General features: G+C 36.9%; 1 protein-coding gene across 1 annotated transcript in view; it reads left to right on the top strand.

Annotated features, from left to right (window-relative positions):
• KCNH5 (potassium voltage-gated channel subfamily H member 5) overlaps positions 1–21,774 on the top strand; it is a 340,538-nt gene that overhangs the window by 224,538 nt on the left and 94,226 nt on the right. The window contains exon 9 of the mRNA XM_066276207.1: positions 16,556–16,808. Coding sequence (XP_066132304.1) covers positions 16,556–16,808 — 253 coding nt within the window. The remainder of the gene's footprint in view (positions 1–16,555; positions 16,809–21,774) is intronic.

The raw sequence follows: 21,774 nt of genomic DNA on the forward strand, positions 1-21,774 counted from the left end.
TGCAATTCCCATCAAAATTCCAATGACATTTTTTAAAGAAATAGAGCAAAAAATCATCAGATTTATATGGAACTATAAAAAACCCCGAATAGCCAAAGCAATCCTAAAGAAAAAGAATGAAGCTGGGGGCATAACAATACCTGACTTCAAACTCTATTATAGGGCCACGACAATCAAAACAGCATGGTATTGGCAGAAAAATAGACACTCAGACCAATGGAACAGAATAGAAAGTCCAGAAATAAAACCACATATATATAGTCAAATAATTTTTGATAAAGGGGCCAACAACACACAATGGAGAAAAGAAAGCCTCTTCAATAAATGGTGCTGGGAAAACTGGAAAGCCACATGCAAAAGAATGAAACTGGACTACAGTTTGTCCCCCTGTACTAAAATTAACTCAAAATGGATCAAAGATCTAAACATAAGACCTGAAACAATTAAGTACATAGAAGAAGACATAGGTACTCAACTCATGGACCTGGGTTTTAAAGAGCATTTTATGAATTTGACTCCAATGGCAAGAGAAGTGAAGGCAAAAATTAATGAATGGGACTACATCAGACTAAGAAGTTTTTGCTCAGCAAGAGAAACTGATAACAAAATAAACAGAAAGCCAACTAAATGGGAAATGATATTTTCAAACAACAGCTCAGATAAGGGCCTAATATCCAAAATATACAAAGAACTCATAAAACTCAACAACAAACAAACAAACAATCCAATAAAAAAATGGGAAGAGGATATGAATAGACACTTCTCCCAGGAAGAAATACAAATGGCCAACAGATATATGAAAAGATGCTCATCTTCTTTAGCTATTAGAGAAATGCAAATCAAAACGGCAATGAGATACCACCTCACACCTGTTCGATTAGCTGTTATTAGCAAGTCAGGTAATAGCAAATGTTGGAGAGGCTGTGGAGAAAAAGGAACCCTCATACACTGTTGGTGGGAATGTAAAGTAGTACAACCATTATGGAGGAAAGTATGGTGGTTCCTCAAAAAACTGCAAATAGAACTACCTTATGACCCAGCAATCCCTCTACTGGGTATATATCCCCAAAACTCAGAAACATTGATACGTAAAGACACATGCAGCCCCATGTTTATTGCAGCATTGTTCACAGTGGCCAGGACATGGAAACAACCAAAAAGCCCATCAATAGATGACTGGATAAAGAAGATGTGGCACATATACACTATGGAATACTACTCAGCCATAAGAAATGATGACATCGGAACATTTACAGCAAAATGGTGGGATCTTGATAACATGATACGAAGCGAAATAAGTAAATCAGAAAAAAACAGGAACTGTATTATTCCATACGTAGGTGGGACATAATAGTGAAACTAAGAGACATTGATAAGAGTGTGGTGGTTACGGGGGGGGAGGGGGGAATGGGAGAGGGATAGGGGGTGGGAGGGGCACAAAGGAAACAAGATAGAAGGTGACAGAGGACAATCTGACTTTGGGTGGTGGGTATGCAACATAATTGAACGACAAGATAACCTGGACTTGTTATCTTTGAATATATGTATCCTGATTTATTGATGTCACCCCATTAAAAAAATAAAATTGTAAAATAAAAAAAAAAAAAAAAAAGAAAAACCAAAAGATAACAAGAGTTAACATGGTGCAGCTATGAACTGTATGAAAGTTCTTAACATTTTTTAATAGTACATTATATTATCCAGTATTTCTCACTCTGAGTATTTACCCAAAATAATTGAAATCGGGATCTCAAAGAGATACTTGTACTCCCGTGTTTGTTGCAGTATTATTTACAATAATCAGGATGTGGAAACACACCAAAATGTTCCCTGACAAATGGATAAAGAAAATGTGGTATAGATGAGTGGATAAAAAAGCTGTGGTACATTTACCAGTGGAATACTAATGGGCCATAAAAAAGAAGGGAATCTTACCCTTTGCAACAGCATGGATGAACCTGGAGAGCATGATGCTAAGTTAAATAAGCCAGTCAGAGAAAGACCATATGATTTCACTCATGTATGGAATCTAATGAACAAAATAAACTAACGAACTAGAAACAGATCCACAGATAGAGAACAGATTGATAGCTGTCATAAGGGATGTAGGTTGAGAGGCTAGGTGAAAAAGTTGAAGGGATTAAACAACAAAACAAAACAAAAAAAATCTCCTCATAGGCACAAACAATAGCACGATGATTACCCAAGGGGGAGGGGATGGAGGGAGGTAGAAGAGGGAAAAGGGAGGATAAATGGTGACGGAGGGAGACTTAACTTGGAGTGGTGAACACACATTACAATATAGAGATGATGTATAGGTATACTTGACACTCACATAATTTCATTAATCAATGTAATCCCAATAAATTCAATAAAAAAAGAAAATGTGATATATAAAATGAAAAAAATCCCACCATGTGTGACAACATCAATGAACCTGGAGGACATTATACTAAGTGAAATAAGCCAATCATAGAACAAATACAGCATGGTCCCACTTATATGAGGTATCAAAAATAGTCAAATACTTAGAAACAGAGAGTAGAATGGTTCCCAGAGCTGGCAGTAGGGGGTAACGGGGAATTGCCGCTCAGTGGGTATTGCAAGGTATTTTTCCTCGCCCAGAAGGAAGGAACAGGTCTCGGAGCCACCAAGTGTGGTAAGTTCAAAAGGCTTTATTCAGTACAAAGCGTTCCCCTGACGAGACTCACTGGCGTGCAAGATGGAGGTCAGGAAAAAATCGCGCACGGAGAGACGAGACCGTGTGGGTATATTTTAAAAGGGGTCCCTCTAGGGCAGTCGGGCAAATATGACGTAGAGAAATCTTACTGGCTGATAGTCAATCGCTTTTGTTTCCAAGGAGTCCTAGGAAGTTTCTTTTTGGCGCGCTTGACTGTGGGCGGTCCTAGCCAAAGTTCCCGGGCCTGGGTTCCCCACGTGACCATCCCTCTATCCACCAACCTTACAGGTATAATGTTTCAATTATGTAAGATAAACACGTTCTAGAGACTCACTTTACAACATTGTGCCTGTGGTTAACAATACTGTATTGCATACTTAGACATTTGCTAAGAAAGTAGATTTCATGTTAAGCATTCTTATCAGTTAAAAAAACTATATAAAAATATTTTTGTTTGTGTTTTTAATTTCCTAAATACAACACAATTTGACTAAAGTATAAAGAGATTCATAAATTTAACTTTATTAAAATTCATAATCTTTGTTTATTAAATTAACCATAAGACAAATAAAAAATTAATTTACAAACTGGGAGAAAGGTTTAAAATATAAATAATCAGTAAAGTGTTAGCTTCCAGAATATACAAAGATTCCTGAAAATCAGTAAGAAAAATATAAATAATCCAACAGAAGGATAGAGAACTAACAGGCATTCCTCAAAAGAGGAAGTGTGACTGGTCAATGAACATGTGAATACTCTTAACTTTCCCAGTAATAAGGAAAATACAAATTAAAATCCAATTCTGGTCCTGAATTCCCCTAGGTTAATTGTGGCAGCCAGAATTTGCTTACAAATCTTTTCCCCAAATCTATAAGATAACAAGAACAAATAGTCACCCTCAATATATGGCTACAGTTTAGGTAAGAGACAGAGAATACTGTGAAGTTTTATACTGAACTGAACTGTGAGAGGTACATGTACCAACAAACAAAGTAGGTTCTGGGATCACACCAAAACTGAGTTATGAGACAAATACACAAAACAGAGGAAGAGGCATTGAGTCTTAGGTATGGTGGAGACAGACAACAGACCAGAGTTCACAATCAGAGAGAATCTCAACCAGATTAAAAGAAACTGAGGATAGGACTAAGACCTACAGGATCAGAACACATACTGCTATGGAGTCATACAGCTTGGTGAGTGAGTGGGATGAGAGGAAATAGTTTGGGAAGGCCACACTTCTGGGGAAAAGGAAAGCCTTAGAAGACTGATGATTTTCTCGAAAGCTTAGTGGTGAAAGGAAGGAAGGAAGTGTCTGAAGATAAGGGGACTAAGAACAAGATATAAAAAAAGAAGTTCATACTTAAAATTTATAAAGAATGCATCCATATAATATTTTTCTTTCTCTGCCTGGCTTATTTCACTCAACATAATAGTTTCCAGGTCCCTCCAAATTGTTGCAAAAGGTAATATTTCCTTTTTTTTTCATAGCTCCATAGTATTCCATTATATATATGTACTACAGTTTTTTAATCCACTCGTCCACTGATGGCCACTTGGGCTGTTTCCAGATCTTCACTATTGTAAACAATGCTGCCATAAACATGGGGGTGCATTTCTTTTTTTCAGTCGGTGATATGGTGTCCTTGAAATATATTCCTATCATATGACCTCACCCATTTGAGGAATCCAAGGAATAATGAGAACTGAGGAACGGAATTGAGACAGAGGAGGGATCAAAGGGACCAGAGGAAAAGAGAATAGAGGGAAAGGGGATGATAGGATGGGATAAACCTGAAGGGAAGGGGGGAGGGCACTGTAGGAAGGAGGGCAAGGGAGATGTTGAGGGGGGATGCATTCAGGGTGACCCTAGAATCTATGTAAACACAATTAATTAAATTAAAAAATAGCAACAAGAAAAAAATAAAATGGAATATATTAAAAAAAGAGAATACATCCAACTTAACACCAAAAAAAAAAAAAATCTAATTAAATAAAGGGCAAAGGACCTAAATAGACACTTTTCCAAAGAGGACATACAAGTGGCTAATAGATATATAAAAAGATGCTCAATGTCACTGATTACCAGAGAAATACAATTAAAACCACAATGACATATCTCCTCATACCTATCAAATGGCTATCATCAGTAAATCCACAAATGACAGGTGTTGGAGAGGATGGTCATCATTACGTTTTAGGTTTTTGCATATTTCTTTGACATTAGGCTTTCCTCTATTGGTTTTCCTTACAGTTAGCATGCTCACCTCCAGAAAATTTCTGTAACCTGCTATCTTTGATTTGCCATGGGCAGAAACCAGATTATGTTTTCAGGATCAAGGGGCATAGGGTTTCTTGAAGCATTAAGTGACATCTGATTATGTTACATGTAAATCCTATATGCCTTGTGGTAGATTGTCTTTTCTCCTATTCATGGATTTTTACTTAGTTATTCATGAATATTTTCTGGATGATAAGAATTGCTATAGGTTTGAGTTATGAATAGTGTTACTTATGTGTCTAGCTTCTCAGTTATAAAGACATTGGTGACAAATATTAATGTAAGTAATAGACAAACCAAAATTTATTTAGGGCTAATTTCCTCCACATGCTTTAAATAATGTTAACACAACATGCTGTATTGAAAAGATGATAATTTGGTTTCTAGGGTATTGTAGAACACTAATGAAATTTAAAGCTATTTTTTAAACTTAAAAGCATCTCTCTATATATAAATATTAATATTTATACATATATAAATGTATATACATGTGTGTGTGTGCATGTGTGTGTATTTCCCCTGTGCTATTTAGGGCTCATGCAAATAATAACAGTGAGCTTATTGTTGGTCTTAAAAATATTGAACATTTTAGTCACCATCACAGCATATATACTATTAAGTATATAATTAAATAATTAGTAGTATTCACTGTTCTTTTTTTGGGGGGGTCTTATAAACAGATTTGATGCAAATTTAATTAACATAGTAGACTAATTGTTTAAAAAGTTGTCTACATTTTTCCTATTGATTTGTTAGACTTTTTCTTATTTCTTGGATATTTCTTGGATATGACTCATTTGTAGGATATGTATTATAATTATCTTCTTTCAATCTAAGGCTTTTCTTTTCATTTTTAACTTAAAATTATATTTATTTCATGTTACATTTTTATTATATTTATTATAGTCTACATGTTGTTTTGTTTATAAAAATTTTATTTATTCATTATAGAGAGGAGAGAGAGAGAGAGAGAGAAAGAGAGAGAGAGAGAAGGGGGGAGGAGCAGAAAGCATCAACTCCCATATGTGCCTTGACTAGGTAAGCCCAGGGTTTTGACCTCAGTTGTTCAAATGTTGGTATTTCATTTTATCTTATTTAGTTTTTTCTTCACTTTGGAATTTTCCAATCTTTTCAAAACAATTTAACTTTCTTAGTTACTATTTTATACATACTTGATTTTATCTATGTGCATACACACATACATATATACATACATATATATATATCTTTTTCTATAATCAAATCCAAAATTATTTTTAAAATTTGACATAATATAAATAAATATAATCAGCCCATACATCTTTGGCTTTATTTACTACTTGTGACTTCTTTTGACTACCTTATTTTCTACATTTGGCTTGTGTGTATAGGTATATTAAGTTGCATAAATAATTTGAAAGACAGACAACATATATCTTTAGGAATTATAGTTTGCTCTCTATTGGAAGAATGGTAGGTTGAGACATAAGCTTATTTAGAAAATTAAATTTAACAGGATAACATTGATCAATAAAAGTACATAGGTATAATCCCAATCATTCTTGTTGCTGTGTGAATATGCCACAATGTATTTATTCTAATGTTTAAGGATCTTTGAGTAATTTTTAGTTTGGAGCTATTATGAATAGTGCTGCTACAGACACTCTTGTTCATGTGCTTTGATATAATATGATATAATATAAATGTCCATATATATACACATACACGCACATTTCTGGTGGACATATACCTAGAAGTGAGATTGTTGAATCTTAGGGTGCACATATGCGTTCAGCTTTTGTCAATATAACCAGGTAATGGAAGAACCAGTTCACTTCCACCCACAGTATGTATGAGGATCTCATTCTTTTAAAGAAGCTGGAAACCTCATTTGGCATAGGTGACTGTAACAAGATCATGGCCAAGTTGTTTCCAATATTATTTCCACTCTGGATAATTAATCAAATATATTTTAAAATGTATTTCTTATTTTAGAAAATATTTTCAAGTGTTGAAAGTATTCTTACTTAGTCATATATATACATATTAAAAAGTACAGACATGAGATTAAGAATAGAGAACAATACAATATCTAAATTTCATCAGAGCCCTAACATTGGAAAGTTAGTGGCTCCACACATCTATAGCTTTAACAAGGTAAAAAATGGTAACAATTGCTATTTTTCATTACTCACACAACTGTAAAACCAATATAATGGAAAAAAACTTGACAAAATTGGTTCTATTTTTTTAAGCAAAAAACTTAAACCTCACTTTTGTACATGAAGTGTATTCACAGGAAATTTATCTCTAAAGTGAAACCCATGAATTTTAACCTATAATGTCTCACTGGTTATAGCGGTTTTCTGTTGCTAAATATGACCTTTCACTTTTAAATAATGGAAGTTAATTTGTTTTGTTTTTTTTTTTCATTACATTGTTCCTGAGTTAATTCCCTGGAGGTTTTGATAACCCTAGAAGTTGGCAGACTAACATCCAGACAGCTGTTCTTTTGTTCTTTCTTAATCCTTGTGGCTACCTGGTTATGCCTTTTTTTTTTTTTAATATGGTAAGCTTTCTTTCTTTTTTTTTCATTAAACGAATGAGAATTGAATGCCTGTAGAGAATTTGACTTTATTTCTTGGCAATCTTTGAACACCTCATTTCCAGGAAGGATTGTAAAAATGTTTGATGTTTAAATGTCACTTGCCTGACTTTTCCCACAAATTTTCACTAATTTAATATCAATTCATTGGAGTGATGGAGAGAGATTAATTAATAGCATAGAACTTAACTGCATCAAAGAAAGCAGTAATTAAAAAAAATTTAAATTATTTTTATTTACAGTTGACATACAATATTATATCAGTTTCAGGTGTACACCCCAGTGATTAGACATATAACTTACTAAGTGATCATTCCAATAAATCTAGTACCCCTCTGATATCATACATAGTCATCAGAATATTATGGACTGTATTCCCTATGCTGTACTTTACACCACCATGACTCTTCTGTAACAACCAATTTGTACTTCTTAAGCCATTCACTTTTATCACCCATCTCCCCAACCCCCCTCCCATCTGGCAACTGTCAAAATGTTCTCTGTATCTATAAATCTCTTTCTGTTCTTCTTTGTTTATATTTTTTAGATTAATTTGTTGATAGATATGTATCTATTGCTATTTTATTTTTCACATATTTTTTTTATTTTTTCTTCTTAAAGAAGATCCTTTAACATTTCATGCAATACTGGTTTAGTGATGATGAACTCCTTTAGCTCTTTCTTGCCTAGAAAGCTCTTATCTGTCCTTGGAGTCTAAATGGTAGCTTTTCTGGGTAGAATTATCTTGGTTGTAGGTCCTTACTTTTCATCACTTTGAATATTTCTTGCCAATCCCTTCTGGCCTGTGAAGATTCTGTTGAGAAATCAGTTGACAGTCTTATGAGAGCTCCGTTCTAGGTAACTGCTTTTATTCTTGCTGCTTTTAAGATTCTTTGTCTTTAACCTCCTGCATTTTAATTATGTGTCTTGGTGTGGGCCTCTTTGGGTTCATCATGTTTGGGACTCTTTGCACCTCCAGGACTTGTATGTCTATTTCTTTCACTAGGTGAGGAAAGTTTTCTGTCATTTTTTCAAATAGGTGTTCAATTTCTTGTTCTCTCCTTTTTTATTTTGACATACCCATGATGCAAGTGTTGGTACACTGGAAGTTATCCCAGAAACTCTTTACTGTCTTCATTTTTTTTTTATTTACTTTTCTTTTTGCTGTTCCAATGGGGTGTTTTTTGCTTCCTTATATTCCAAATTGCTGATTTTATTCTCAGCTTCATATTCTCTATAGTTGATTTTTTGTAAATTATTCTTCATTTCAGTTCGTGTATTCTTCATTTCTGACTGGTTCTTTTTTATGGTTTCCAGCTGTTTTTTTTTTTTCAATGCTGTTGAAGTTCTCTCTAAGTTTAACTACTCTTCTCCCAAATTCATTGAGCATGCTTATAACCAGTTTTGAACTGTGCATCTAGGTGAGTGCTGATCTCTGTTTTGTTTAGTTCTTTTTCTGGAGTTTTGTTCGGTTCTTTCATTTGGAACATATTTCTTTGTCTCCTCATTTTGGCAGCCTCACTGTGTTTGTTGCTGTGTATGAGGTAGAGCTGCTCTGTCTCCCAGGCTTGGTTAGAGTGGCCTGACGTAGTAGATGTTCTGCAAGCTTCATTTGCACCACCTCCAACCCCTGTGTGGGCATTCTCCTGTTGTAGCTGATCCTTGATTGCTGTTGGCATGTCAGTGGGAGGGATTTATACCCTCAGCCGGTTCTGCTGCAAAAACTGGCAGCAGCCACTGACCACCGTGGAGGGTCAGCTATACAGGGGCCTGACCCACAGAGCAGGACTTGCTTCAGCTGGGTTCTGGTACCTGCTGATTCTGCCCTTTGAGTGTGTCACTGTGGAGGTAGTTAGATGGTGTTTTAATATTGTCTGAAGCCGTCCACTAGCTGAGCTGGCTCGGGGGACTCCCTGGAGGTGCAGGACAAGGTCAGCCACTACCTGTGTTTTACCGAGGGCTACTTGCTTGAGCTACAAAGCTATCTGCAGATCCTTGCTACTTGTGCTAGACTTAGAGGTGCCCAGAGGAGGCCAAGTTGAGAACCAGGGCCGGCGGCTGCTAGTGCCAAGTCTGGGGCCACGTAGTGAGAGGTACAGGGCATGGTGAAGCCACATGCTGCTTGAGAAATTTCAGGAAAGTTTGAAGCATAATCCAAAACAGGCAGGCCATTAGTATGGAAAAGTCATTGGAAACAGCTTAGATAAACTTGCAAATTTGGTGGCATGAAGTCTCAGAGAATCACCAGGGCAGGGAAAACAGTGATAGCTAGGTTAATGGAGATCCAGATATGGCACCTGGCTGCCATCTCTGTGGGGCAGGGCTCATCACAGGAACACTAGCCTCTGCCAGCACCTCTGTCTGAGAGAAAGCTGCCCGTAGTTCTTGCCCTGATGTCAGACATTTCAATTTCTCCTCATATGTCCCTGGGGCCTCTTGAGTTACTACCCAGCACTGGAGCTCAGTAAAAGTTAGTCAGAGCAAGTCCATGTGTGGACCCTTTAAGAGGAACTGCCTGAGACTCCAGCAGCCCTCCATCTCACTCAGCCTCAATCCCCGCTGGTTTTTATAACTAGAAGTTATGGGGACTGCTCTTCCCAGCACTGGAACCCTGGGCTTGGATGCCGGTGTGGGGTTGGTGCCCCTCACTCCTCAAGGGGCATCTTGCAGCTGAGCTGTTCCTCCCAATTATCATCTGCCACATGTGGTTGTGAGCCAGCCCATTCAGCATCGCCAACCCTCCTACCAATTTCGATGTGGTGTCTTCTTTATATCCCTAGTTGTAAGATTTCTATTCAGCTTAATTTCAGGAGGTTCTGAATGATGGTTATTCTGTGGTAGTAATTTTGATGGGGTTTGGGAGGATGCGAGTATCATGTTTACCTATGCTGCCATCCTGACCAGAAGAGGATGCCGCAGTTTTGACGAATGTCAGTGCCTTGCAACATGTCATTAATGCATTTATCCCTTTGTCCTAAGATAGAAAACGGGAATCCTCTTCACTTATCAGTTACTACAATAGCATGTAGCTGACACTTTATTACTCCTGATAGAGGATTTTATAGATAATCAATAAAATAATTTACTTTAGAGCAGTAATGGACCTCAAGAGGGAGCCTTGTTTAGTTTACTAATTTCAAACACTTAAAGTAAAATTATCCCTACTATCCCCATTTTCATGTTAGAAATTTATTATAGATGGATGAAAACTGATTGGTCTGTGGTTACTGAATTTACATACAGTGCAGTGGTAGGAGATTACCTCCTCTAAGACGGTAGTGCTCTAGCCTTCTATGTCACTACACTATATAAACCTACTTCTGTTTCACATAGAGTAGCCCTTTGTCTGTCAGATGCAAATGGAAGATTTTGGACGGTATTATTATAAACACGGAAGATATTCTCATATACTACTGGTTTCATACAGCTTTTCTGAAAGGCAGTGTGTCAAGAGACAATGATTTTATATTTTACCCATTCATTTTGCTTCTAAAATATCTTTCCATAAACAGTCAGATATAAGTACAAGGTATTTTTTACAACTTGATTTGTGAAAGGGAAAATTAAAAATCTCAATGTCTAATTATAATGCAATAGTTAAATTAATTGTCTTCAATTATATGGTGGGGTATTATGCAATGATTCAAATTATATTTTTAAGTCAGTATTTCATGGCACGGGAAATGATTGTAATATGATACTGGATATTTATAGCAGGAAATAAACCTTTAGAGATTTATGTTTTATAAAAATGGTATATAAATACATAAACGTATAAATAATGGAGAAATTTAATTTTTTTCTTTGTGTGTGTGTTCTTTTTTTCTATTTTAATTTCCTATATGGTGTATTATGGTTGTTAAAATACATTTTTAAGTATACTTAAAAAATAAATAAGAGAGAACAAAGCCTTCTTCTGACTTCTCTCCAGTCAAACATTTCCTTAGAGGATCTTGGAAGATACAGAGAAAGACTCCCGTATGTGGTCTGACCGGGATACACCCTGCAACCCCCTGTGGGGCGGATGCTCTGTCCTCCTGGGGCCAGGTTTGCATCCGAGCTATTTTTAGCACCTGAAGAGGAGGCTTCCTGGAGCCATCCTTAGCACCTGGGATGATGTGCTCTAACCAACAGAGCTGTGGGAGAGGAAGAGAGAGAGAGAGAGAGAGAGAAAGAGAGAGAGAGAAAAAGGGAGGGTAGGAGTAGAGAAGCAGATGATTGCTTCTACTGTGTGCCCTGACTGGGGATCAAACCTGGGACCTCCACACACTCGGCTGATGCTCTACTACTGAGCCAACCAGCCAGGGCCCCTTGAGGACCTTGAGTCGACTCTTTGGTCTCTAATTAAAGTATTTAGGCTCACTTCTCATCTAAGCTTTTTTTAAATTTCTAGTACCATAATGGATGGAAGTGATGGGGGGAAAGGAACTAAAGAAAGTGACATTTATCAAATATTTCCTCTATGTTAATATCTATCTCAGGTCCTTTTCATAAATGTACTAAACCTTGTATTTCAAATAAGATGACTTCCTTTTGGCAAGTAGTAATGGGATAAACAATTTATTAATTAATCAATCCTTATTTCTTCACCAGCCCACTAAATTAAAATTTGGGGAATGAAAACAAATTTGCAAAGAAATCTAGACAGTTCTATGGTGGTGGTGACATTAGTGATTTTCTATTAAATAAACCATATTTTGATTAGTTGAACTCTGAATACTTTTCAGAAGTCAGCATTTATATTTTTGTACTATGCAAAGAACCAGGAGACATCCGAAAACTTCAGATGTTATATTTTATTCTTGGATGAGCTTCATTGAGGAGTATGGCTTAGGAGTGGGAAGTCAAGAGTTTGGAGTTTTGCTAGTAATTTATTGAGAGACTTTGAGCAAACCACATAACGTTTATGCTATACATTTGCCTTATCTTTAAAATGAGACATTGATAAAAACTGATTTTTCAAGCTATTCCTTATTGAAAGGGAGGCAGGCACTATGTTAGTTTTTGCTCAGAGATCTAGATGACATACATAGTAGCCAGCATGTAATTAACACATACCTAACACTAGATAGCTATGAGTTAAATGAATGAATGAATGTATCCCTATGGAGCCCTAGCTCAGAGTCTGCCTTACCTGCATAATTCTGCTTGTATCTGCTTTATATACTGAGCATAAAGAAAAATGTCACCCTGTTAAAATTAATTTTTAAAAAGCCAAAGAATACTGCTGAAAATAAAAATTTGAAATCCTTACTCTGTAATACTTTAATGTTACTCTTGTGTGTTATTACTTTTTTTTTTAATTACATATCAAAACATCTCTTACTCTCATTTTCCCTTTCTATACATTACTGAATTCTATGATAGAGCTGTTCATAAATTGATTTTATGGCAGAGAGAAGGATGGGTTGTGCTTTGTGAGTGAATCAGAGGTGACTGGGCAGAGAAGGGGGATGATGGGATATGTCAGTCAGAAGAAGCAGCATGTATAAAGGCAGAGTCATGAGAAAATATGGCAGGCTCAGAGAGGTGAGAAAGATGGTGTGACTGAATGCAGGGCTGGAACAAGGTAGTAAGAGATGTGGCTGGAGTAGGCTCCCATCATAAATAGCTTTGTATGCTTGGTTAGGAGTTTGGCTTTACCTGGAGGAGCAAGCCATTGGATATTTTAAGAAAGTGAGATGACATGATTGTATTCGTGTTTTACTAAGAGTATTCTAGTTAGAGTGTTAAGATTAGACCTTTTGAGCCTAAGGGACATCTGTTAAGATAACTCCTTATCTTTTGTTTAATGGAAATGATATCATAAATAATTTCAAAAGAGCTTTCTTTTCCAGATCAGGGCATTCAAAAAGTGATTCTTAATATATAGCCATAGCTCTCCCAAAGAGAAAACTATTAAAAATCTACTTTAATTGATAAGTATCCTGATATGAAAAGAGGATAAATAACCAATCTTGGAGACAAATAGTCACTAACTTGAACATGTTCTACTGAAATGTAATTTCATTTGCTTACAAGAATGAGATACCCATTAAGAAACTTATGAGAGATTGAATATGACATTTAAGACAGAGTACATTGCAATTGGGATGAATGGGCCAGGTCTTAGCATCATCTTTAATGCTAATTTTATTTTATCAATTGAAATTAAATTTTTATTACCTGAGACTTCCATTGCTGCCTCATATTTGCATGAAAGAAACAACATGTTAACACAAACACACTATTTAGGGATGGGGACAGAGCTGGGTGTGGCTTTGGCCTATTTTAATATTAAGTTTTAACTTGTCAATTTATAATATCTAGACTTTAGTAATATATACCATCAATCAAAATAATAAATCAGTGTAGGAAGCAAAACAAAAAAAAGAAGATGCACTTAAAATAATAAAAATCCTCTTTTGATATGCCACTAAACACAGAATGTTGCTAACATTAGAAGATTTCATTTGCAGCATGAATCCTGAAAGAAATAATTAAAAGGACATAAAATAACTATTACCAAAATGAATCTAAACAATAAAAATCTTGTAAGGTAAATGGAATAGAATAAATGATCCATTTTTCCATTAAGCTATTTAGTATAATGTTAGTATGTATGTATTTTAAAATTATTTTTACTGTTTTGCTTTCCTAGTACTAATTTTATTTTCAACTTGAGAAAAATATTAACATTAGCTAGAGCTTAAAATATCTTTAGGTTCATGCTGAAATATTTTCTAAATTTTGCCTGGAATCTCATCAGACAGTGAAGATACAGAATTTAGACAGGGGCAGAAAATGAAAAATAGCAAATTGCTTTTGTGGGGAGCTAACGTGACAATAAACTTTGTAGGACTATTCATTTTCAGTAAGGATAATAGAAGCATGCCTTTCTTTAGCCCTTGCCATGTATATGAGGTTGAACTGGGCTAACCTTAAGCCTTTCATTTAATTACTGTAATGAGACTATAAAATAAACACCATCAACTGATTTCCCAGATGAGATTTAGAAAGATTAAATAACTTAGGTTACGGAAGTGATAGATTTGCACCCAGACCTATGTATGTCCTCTTGAGCCCTATCTTTTATGCTACCTCTAAGTCATAAGAAATGACTTCTAATCAGCTGGTGCCCTGTGTTGCCTGACCGTGCCCTATCACTTTTTCCATTGTATTATCATTGCCTCTTTACATGCCTAACTCCCCCTACTACATGGTTAGCTCCTCCAAGGTGAATAAAGTATCTTATTTATCCCTCTAGTTCCAGGGCTTAATGCAGTGGCGTGTCCCTTTGTAGAAACTTAGTGAGTGCCTATGAGTGGCTAATGTTGTCAGAGGTCACTGAATATTAATATGTTAAAGAAAACCTTATGTTGTTATGGAAAACAACTGATATGACAAGAAAGTACCAGTTGCTTCTGAAGTTCTGTTAGGCATTCTTTTCTTTTCTTTAAAATATTTCCCATTGATTTGAGAGAGAGAGAGAGAGAGAGAGAGAGAGATCAACTCATTGTTCAACCTAGTTGTTCCATTTAGTTGTGTACCCTTTGGCTGCTTCTCATAAGTGCCCTGACCCTGGATTGAACCCACAACCTCTGTGTTCAGGGGTGACACTGTGTCTACTGAACTACCTGGTCATGGCCTAAGCATTCTTTTCTTCAAAGATGAGATTTTTGTTTTTAGAAAGTTGGATGAGTTGATTGCTATTGCCTATAGTAATTCAAAGCAGTATGAAGAAACATGTGAAATGATGTATACAATTTTAGGAATGGTTAGGGGAAAGAATACTGAAAGCATAATTTAATTAATGGTCTTTACATTGACAATGGGCTTGTCTTCTACACAGGGAAGTAACCAACTTTTCATTAATAGTGAGCTCCAAATAAAAGGAATAATCAGGGGATTATTTTAAACTTCAGGTCATTTTTTTTTTAAGGTTAAAATGCAATTAACGTGGGAAAGAAAACTTATATTGAAACATTATTCAGTATAACTTAATGAGGGAAAAAAATCAACTTAGACTTCAACTTGAGGGGTAGAAAGCTTAGCAACGAAAATCATTTCTGATTATAAAGAATAGTGCACTGAGGGGATTGGGAGAAGATTCTAAGTGAGTTTCCACGTGCATCTTTCAAGTGGGTGGTACTGACTTCTGTAATCACATCTTGCTTGATGATGCTCTGATTAAATATGATGATAATGTCCGTTTTAATCTGGGTCTTTAATTGCCCTGTTTGAAAGCTAGTGGCAATAAAAGCTCTCTAGCCCTAGCTCTTCCAAGGGATGCCTAGAGCTTAAATTCTGTTGTTGTCTCCAGCAGTCTTTTGGAGTCAAAGACCAGAATGCAAGGGCTGCTAGCAGAATGATGTGCCCAACTTGCTGGCATTGACATTTGCAGTTGCCTAAGCCCTACAGAAGGCTGGTGAATACACTTGTCAAGTCTTGGACATAAATTCATTTGTAAAAAAAAAAAAAAAACAACCAAAAAACATTCAGGGTAGGAAAAGCACACATTAAAAGTGGAGTTATATCAGCCAGTGACAGTATGTGAAGTTGCAAGGATGCTTTTTGTTGATTCTGTTTTCTTATAACTGGTTTCTGTAAATCTACTTCTAGTGTGGAATAAAGTACATTATCCTGAATTTCAATTTAGCTATAAAAAATTCTAAACCAGAGACTGGACTAAAATGAATTTTAATGTCCTATTGTATTTGGCTCTTAAGTGAAATTATATATATATTTTCTGAGATGCTTCCTAATTCCTTTAGGACTGTGTTTGTTCTACAGAAATACCCATACCCCTCTCCAAACTTTGCATGTGGTTCTGTCTTATAATAGCTCACATGCTCATCAGCCCATCTCACTGGATTATTTGGTCCTAGAGAGCGGAGCTGTGTTTTAAACTTTTCCTCTCAGTATCTAGTCGAGTGTGTAGCAGACCTTTTCATAGTCAATAAATATTTGTTGGATGACATTTTTTTTCTGCAATAGCTCTTTTCACTTATGCATCTTTCATTTTCTTTAGGTTCTTTCCATCTGCCCCAAGGACATGAGAGCTGACATCTGTGTTCATCTGAACCGGAAGGTTTTTAATGAACACCCTGCTTTCCGATTGGCCAGTGATGGGTGCCTGCGCGCCTTGGCGGTAGAATTCCAAACTATCCACTGCGCTCCTGGGGACCTCATTTACCACGCAGGAGAAAGTGTGGATGCTCTCTGCTTTGTGGTGTCAGGATCCTTGGAAGTCATCCAGGATGATGAGGTGGTGGCTATTTTAGGTACTGTGAACTTTCCTAATGTAGTAGCAAGTGCATAACAGTTTTAGAGATTTTGCTTCTCGGGTTTCTTAAGAGAAATTTCCTTTGCTTGCTCACTTAGGAAATTGGGTCACTAATGAGATGATGAATCTTAGTGAAAACTAGTAATGCTGTTTCAGCAGGAACAATAATAGTATTTGTCAAAGCTGAAGGGCCGCACAAGGGTTTGATGACACTTTATTTGGCAACAATAGGACAGTACCTTTTAGACTAGAGCTTATCATAACCTAATGTGGCTGTACCTCCATGTTAGTAAGTGTGAAAATGGCTTGAGGAATGATTGTCAGGTTAGTAATCTAGAATATTAGTCTCAGAGGGGGCTACAGAACCTGTATAATTCAACACTTTCCTTTAGAGGTGAGCACAGTGAGGCCCAAAAGAGTTTAGTGATTTGCCCAGCCAGTTAGTAAATGAGTTAGGGGTTGAGTACAGATCAGCTACTCTCAATATTTTTATGTCATTAGAGTAGACTTAAGTAGTGAGCTGAAAGTGATGAAGAGATAAACGAATTTGACCCATTATATTGGAATAATCACAATGCAAGTAAATTTAGGTCTTTAAAGCTGGTTTTGTCCATTCATAAACCAGGAAGCCCTGGCCGGTTGGATCAGCAGTAGAGCGTCGGCCTGGTGTGCGTGGGACTCGGGATCGATTCCCGGCCAGGGCACACAGGAGAAGCGCCCATTTGCTTCTCTACCCCACCCCCCCTCTTTCCTCTCTGTCTCTCTCTTCCCCTCCCGCAGCCAAGGCTCCATTGGAGCAAAGATGGCCTGGGCACTGGGGATGGCTCCTTGGCCTCTGCCCCAGGCACTGGAGTGGCTCTGGTCCCGGCAGAGCGATACCCCAGAGGGGCAGAGCGTCGCCCCTGGTGGGCGTGCCAGGTGAATCCCGGTCGGGCGCATGCGGGAGTCTGTCTGACTGTCTCTCCCCGTTTCCAGCTTCAGAAAAAAATAAAACTTAAAAAAAAAAAACCCAGGAAAATTATTTGGCTAATAATAAATTCATTCTAAAATTTAGACCCTTGGTAGTTAGTTGTACTAACAAAAAAGCAGTAACAGTGCCTGTACATGTCAAAACGTTTTTAAAATTACATGTTTGGGAACAATGTTAAATATTCATATTGATAGAACAAACGCCAAGTAATATTTTAGATGTTTTTGTTTTTTTTTTTCCTCAAATATCAGCAGCAAGTTCTTGAATTCTACATAGATATAAAAGGAAGCAATAATGAGGTCAGAGGAGAATTATCCCTGGTTTTTCCCTCAAGTAAAATAAGTTAGAATTGCAGGATGTCAACTCCATTTTGATCACATTTTTCCTGGCTTGTGTCTCATGAAAAATGAGCTCAATTTTAAACTATTGGATTTTTTAGCTTCTGAGGTCAACCTGCATAGCTTGAGTGCCACTTACTCTTGTAAGTACAAGATTGACTGATGCATTTTAGCAACTGCAAAAGCAAAATGCAGCAAAGAAATGAAGAACTGACTTCAAAAAGCACAGTTACTTGACAAAGATAGAATTGAGCACCGAGAAACAATGACCCTTCCTAGAAAATCAGACCCTGTAAAATTTGTAAGGGTTAGAGAAAACAGTACAGGGTTGCCAATGACTGAGCACTATTGTTTGTAAATCTTTTCTTAACTGTGTAGAAATACTACGGCGGTTATGGTTAAATTTCACTTAGCAACTCTTCCTATTTTCGATTTTTCAGGCAAGAAAAATTCACACAGCATTTCAGAGCCAGCACTGTGGGTGTGTTTAATGCTTTGTTTCCTAGAGTATAAAGCAGTTGTATATAATCCTTCATAAAAAGTATACATTTTGTCAGCACAATTCTTATTGTACACACAACCATCGTTGTGTGCTTACAGAAGAAGATAAAACACAAGCCCCAAACAGGTGTCTTTTCTTTTCCTGCATGTTCATGTCAATGGTGGGTGGGGGAACAGACATCCAATATATTAAAGTGAGGGCCGGCCATTGTGATAAATTACCTCCTCTGTGTACTTATTGCCATTTGCTTTGCTCCATGGTCTTCATTACAGCCTCGCCCTGGTAACTTCTTTTCTGAAAAGAAGGCTGGAAAGAGCTCCGAGTGTGGTGCTGGGTCTGCTAAGCTGCAATCATTTGCTCAGTGAGACAGACAAAACGCATTTTCTTTTCCTTTTAAAATATAATGGGAGCTGGTTTTGCCCAGTGACACAGTAAAAATGAACACAAGGCCTCTGGGTATTGGACCAATCTCATCATATATCTGTCACATTTTATTTCCTTGAGTGTGTGCTGTTTGTTTATCCTCTTCAAAAATCTGGGGATTCAGGAACTTTTTATCTCTGAGCTTACTGAGTCAAATTATGTGTACACCTCTCTGGCAACCTTCCGTTTGTTTTTCCATGGGCCTCTAACAAAGCTTAGGTCAGCCAAAAAAAGCAGTCAGATTTTTTTTTTAAATGATTTGACCTGGAAATGGTTGCCCCCAAGGCAGAAGTAGGCAGGGAAGGGCAGGAAGGCATGATGCTGGCAGAGGCTGCAAGTGGGTCCCTGGGGTTGCCTTGGTGCCATGGGTCCCAGCAAAGACCCTACCTACCCTCTTCCAGTCTGTGATTTGGGTGATCCCTGAAGAGACAGATGCAGAGACAAGCTTCAGGAACTTGTGCCTGTGTTGAGCTCTCCTCCAGCCTGGGTTTGCAGGACAGGCAATCTGAGGGGGTTGTGTACTAGGATTGCACACTGCTGGTGACTTTCTGCAAAAGACGAGTGTGGGGCTGCAAGAGAGAGACGACTGCGCTACATGCCCCAAATGGGGTGTCTGCCATGGCCCAGACCCTCCTTGTATTCACACCATCTGCAGGTCCCACCTTCCAGGCTGCTGAAGCTGGGTGCCTGCTCCTGCCCATACTTTGCTAGAAGGGCCTGGAAACTGCTAGAAGGGCCTTCCTTCCTTAACTGAGACAGCGTCTTGACTTGCAAAGCATCACACTGGCTTTATTTGGTGACTTCTCAGTGAGGTTTCCATTGAGAGTGTATGTTCTCAGACTTGTCTAAATTAGGGATACTTTATTTTATGACTAAAAATGAGGGGAGGGGTTTCTTTAATGCTCAAGATTGCTTAATTGTTTAAAGAAAGGAGAGAAAAATAGTTACTCCTGACATTTTGATTACTGTCTATTCCAGTTCCTCCTGTTTTTCTTCTTCTCCTTCCCTCCTCTCTCCTCTCCTTTCCTCTCCTTCTCCTCCTTCCTCCCCTCCCTCCCTTTCATCCTCTTTTCCCCTCTTTTCCCCTCCCCTCTGCCTCCTCCTCTGTCTTCTCCTTCTCCTCCTTCTTGTAATTTTTTTGGTAGCTTACTTTTGGAATGATTACAAACATAGTGAAATGTTCCAAAAATAATCAGGGTGCAAAGTTTGATAAATATCCTTAGGTTTTTTACCTTATTGACTAAGTCGATTAGGTCTTCTTTACCTTTACTTATTTTTTCCTCTTCTTGATCTATCTTTGAATGAAGAGTGGCATGTTAAAGCATCTTCTTGTTAACGGGCTTTATCTCTGTCTCCTTGCATCTCCTGTGGTTTGTGCTTTATAGCGGTTGTTGCTGTGCACAGATATTCATGACTGTTATGTCTTCATTGTAAATTGTGGCTTTGAACATTGAAATAAATCCTTTCTCATTCCTCACATCTAAATACACTTGGAAAAATGAGTATCTGTCTCCGTTAAATAAGCAGGTTTTGCTCTCTCTTTACACTGATTTGTTTGCTGGTTGAAAGGTAGAGAAAGGAGGTGATTTTAAAATTAATTAAGATCTCTGAATCCAAAAACCAGGTGCAATTTTATTTTTTGGATCTTTGCCTCTAAACAGTCTCTTGGTAGGTACATAATTCTTAGTGTGTCAAAAGTCCTAAGGTGTTTAATGAATAATTACTGAAGCATAACTAATTAAAGGAAAGATAAAAAAAATGTAGTCAACAAATACCTTCTTTTTTAACACTGGAGGATGGCTTCAAGATGTTTTTCTAAATAGGGCAGATGAAGATAATTGCAGTTCATGTCTTTTTTCAACCTGAAGTTCTTTCAGTTCTTATACCTCCACTTTTTTTTTAACTTCCCCCTTTTTATAAAACACAAAGAATTCTAAATTAAGTTCATAATGCACACCTAATATTTTATATTCTTTAATATCTTCTTGCTTTTTAGTTCCTAACCTATAATTACCTAATGTGAACAGATTTATTTGTATGACTAAAAGAGCCTGGTTACTTCTAAGTGACTCAACAGAGTATATTGTATCTTTAGAATATACAATATTTATTATAAAATGCCATTTATAAAAATGGCATTTCCCCATTAACAATAGGCCCAGCTTCTAAGATATTTGTTTTGCTGCATTTACAGTTTGTCTTTCCTGTGGTTACTGAATATAGAATCATATGACTGGAAACATTAATATAAGACAATTTGTAGCTAAGTATTTTAATTATAACTTCAAATTCACCAGAAAACTGTGCTTGTTTATGTGCAGTTTGGATGGAGCAGTTAGATACTGTTATGGGGTCAGGGAAAGGGGGCGTAAGTGAGAAAGGGAAAGACAAAATTAAATAAACTTAATAGCATAAAAAGGTACCTGGGTTAAGATTCCATTTTAATTACAATCAGTCCATGTCTTATAAATATTTGTGCATTATCAAAGAAAAAATATACTTTATGGCTCTCAGAATGACAAGTGTGCTTCTTATTTTTATTGCAAAAAGAGAAAAAATCTTATGTGAATGAATAATATTTTTCTATTTTGAGACTGAGAAAATGTGACTTCTATTCTGTGCTTAAGATTTCTTCCTGTATACTTGCTATTAGAAGTCAAGTGCTTCGCATTTTAAATCCTTAAAAGGACTTTTCCAAGCCCCAGCAAAATTTCTTTTGCATCTACTTTTC

Source organism: Saccopteryx bilineata, chromosome 4 (assembly GCF_036850765.1).
Source record: "Saccopteryx bilineata isolate mSacBil1 chromosome 4, mSacBil1_pri_phased_curated, whole genome shotgun sequence".
Lineage (NCBI taxonomy): Eukaryota > Metazoa > Chordata > Mammalia > Chiroptera > Emballonuridae > Saccopteryx > Saccopteryx bilineata.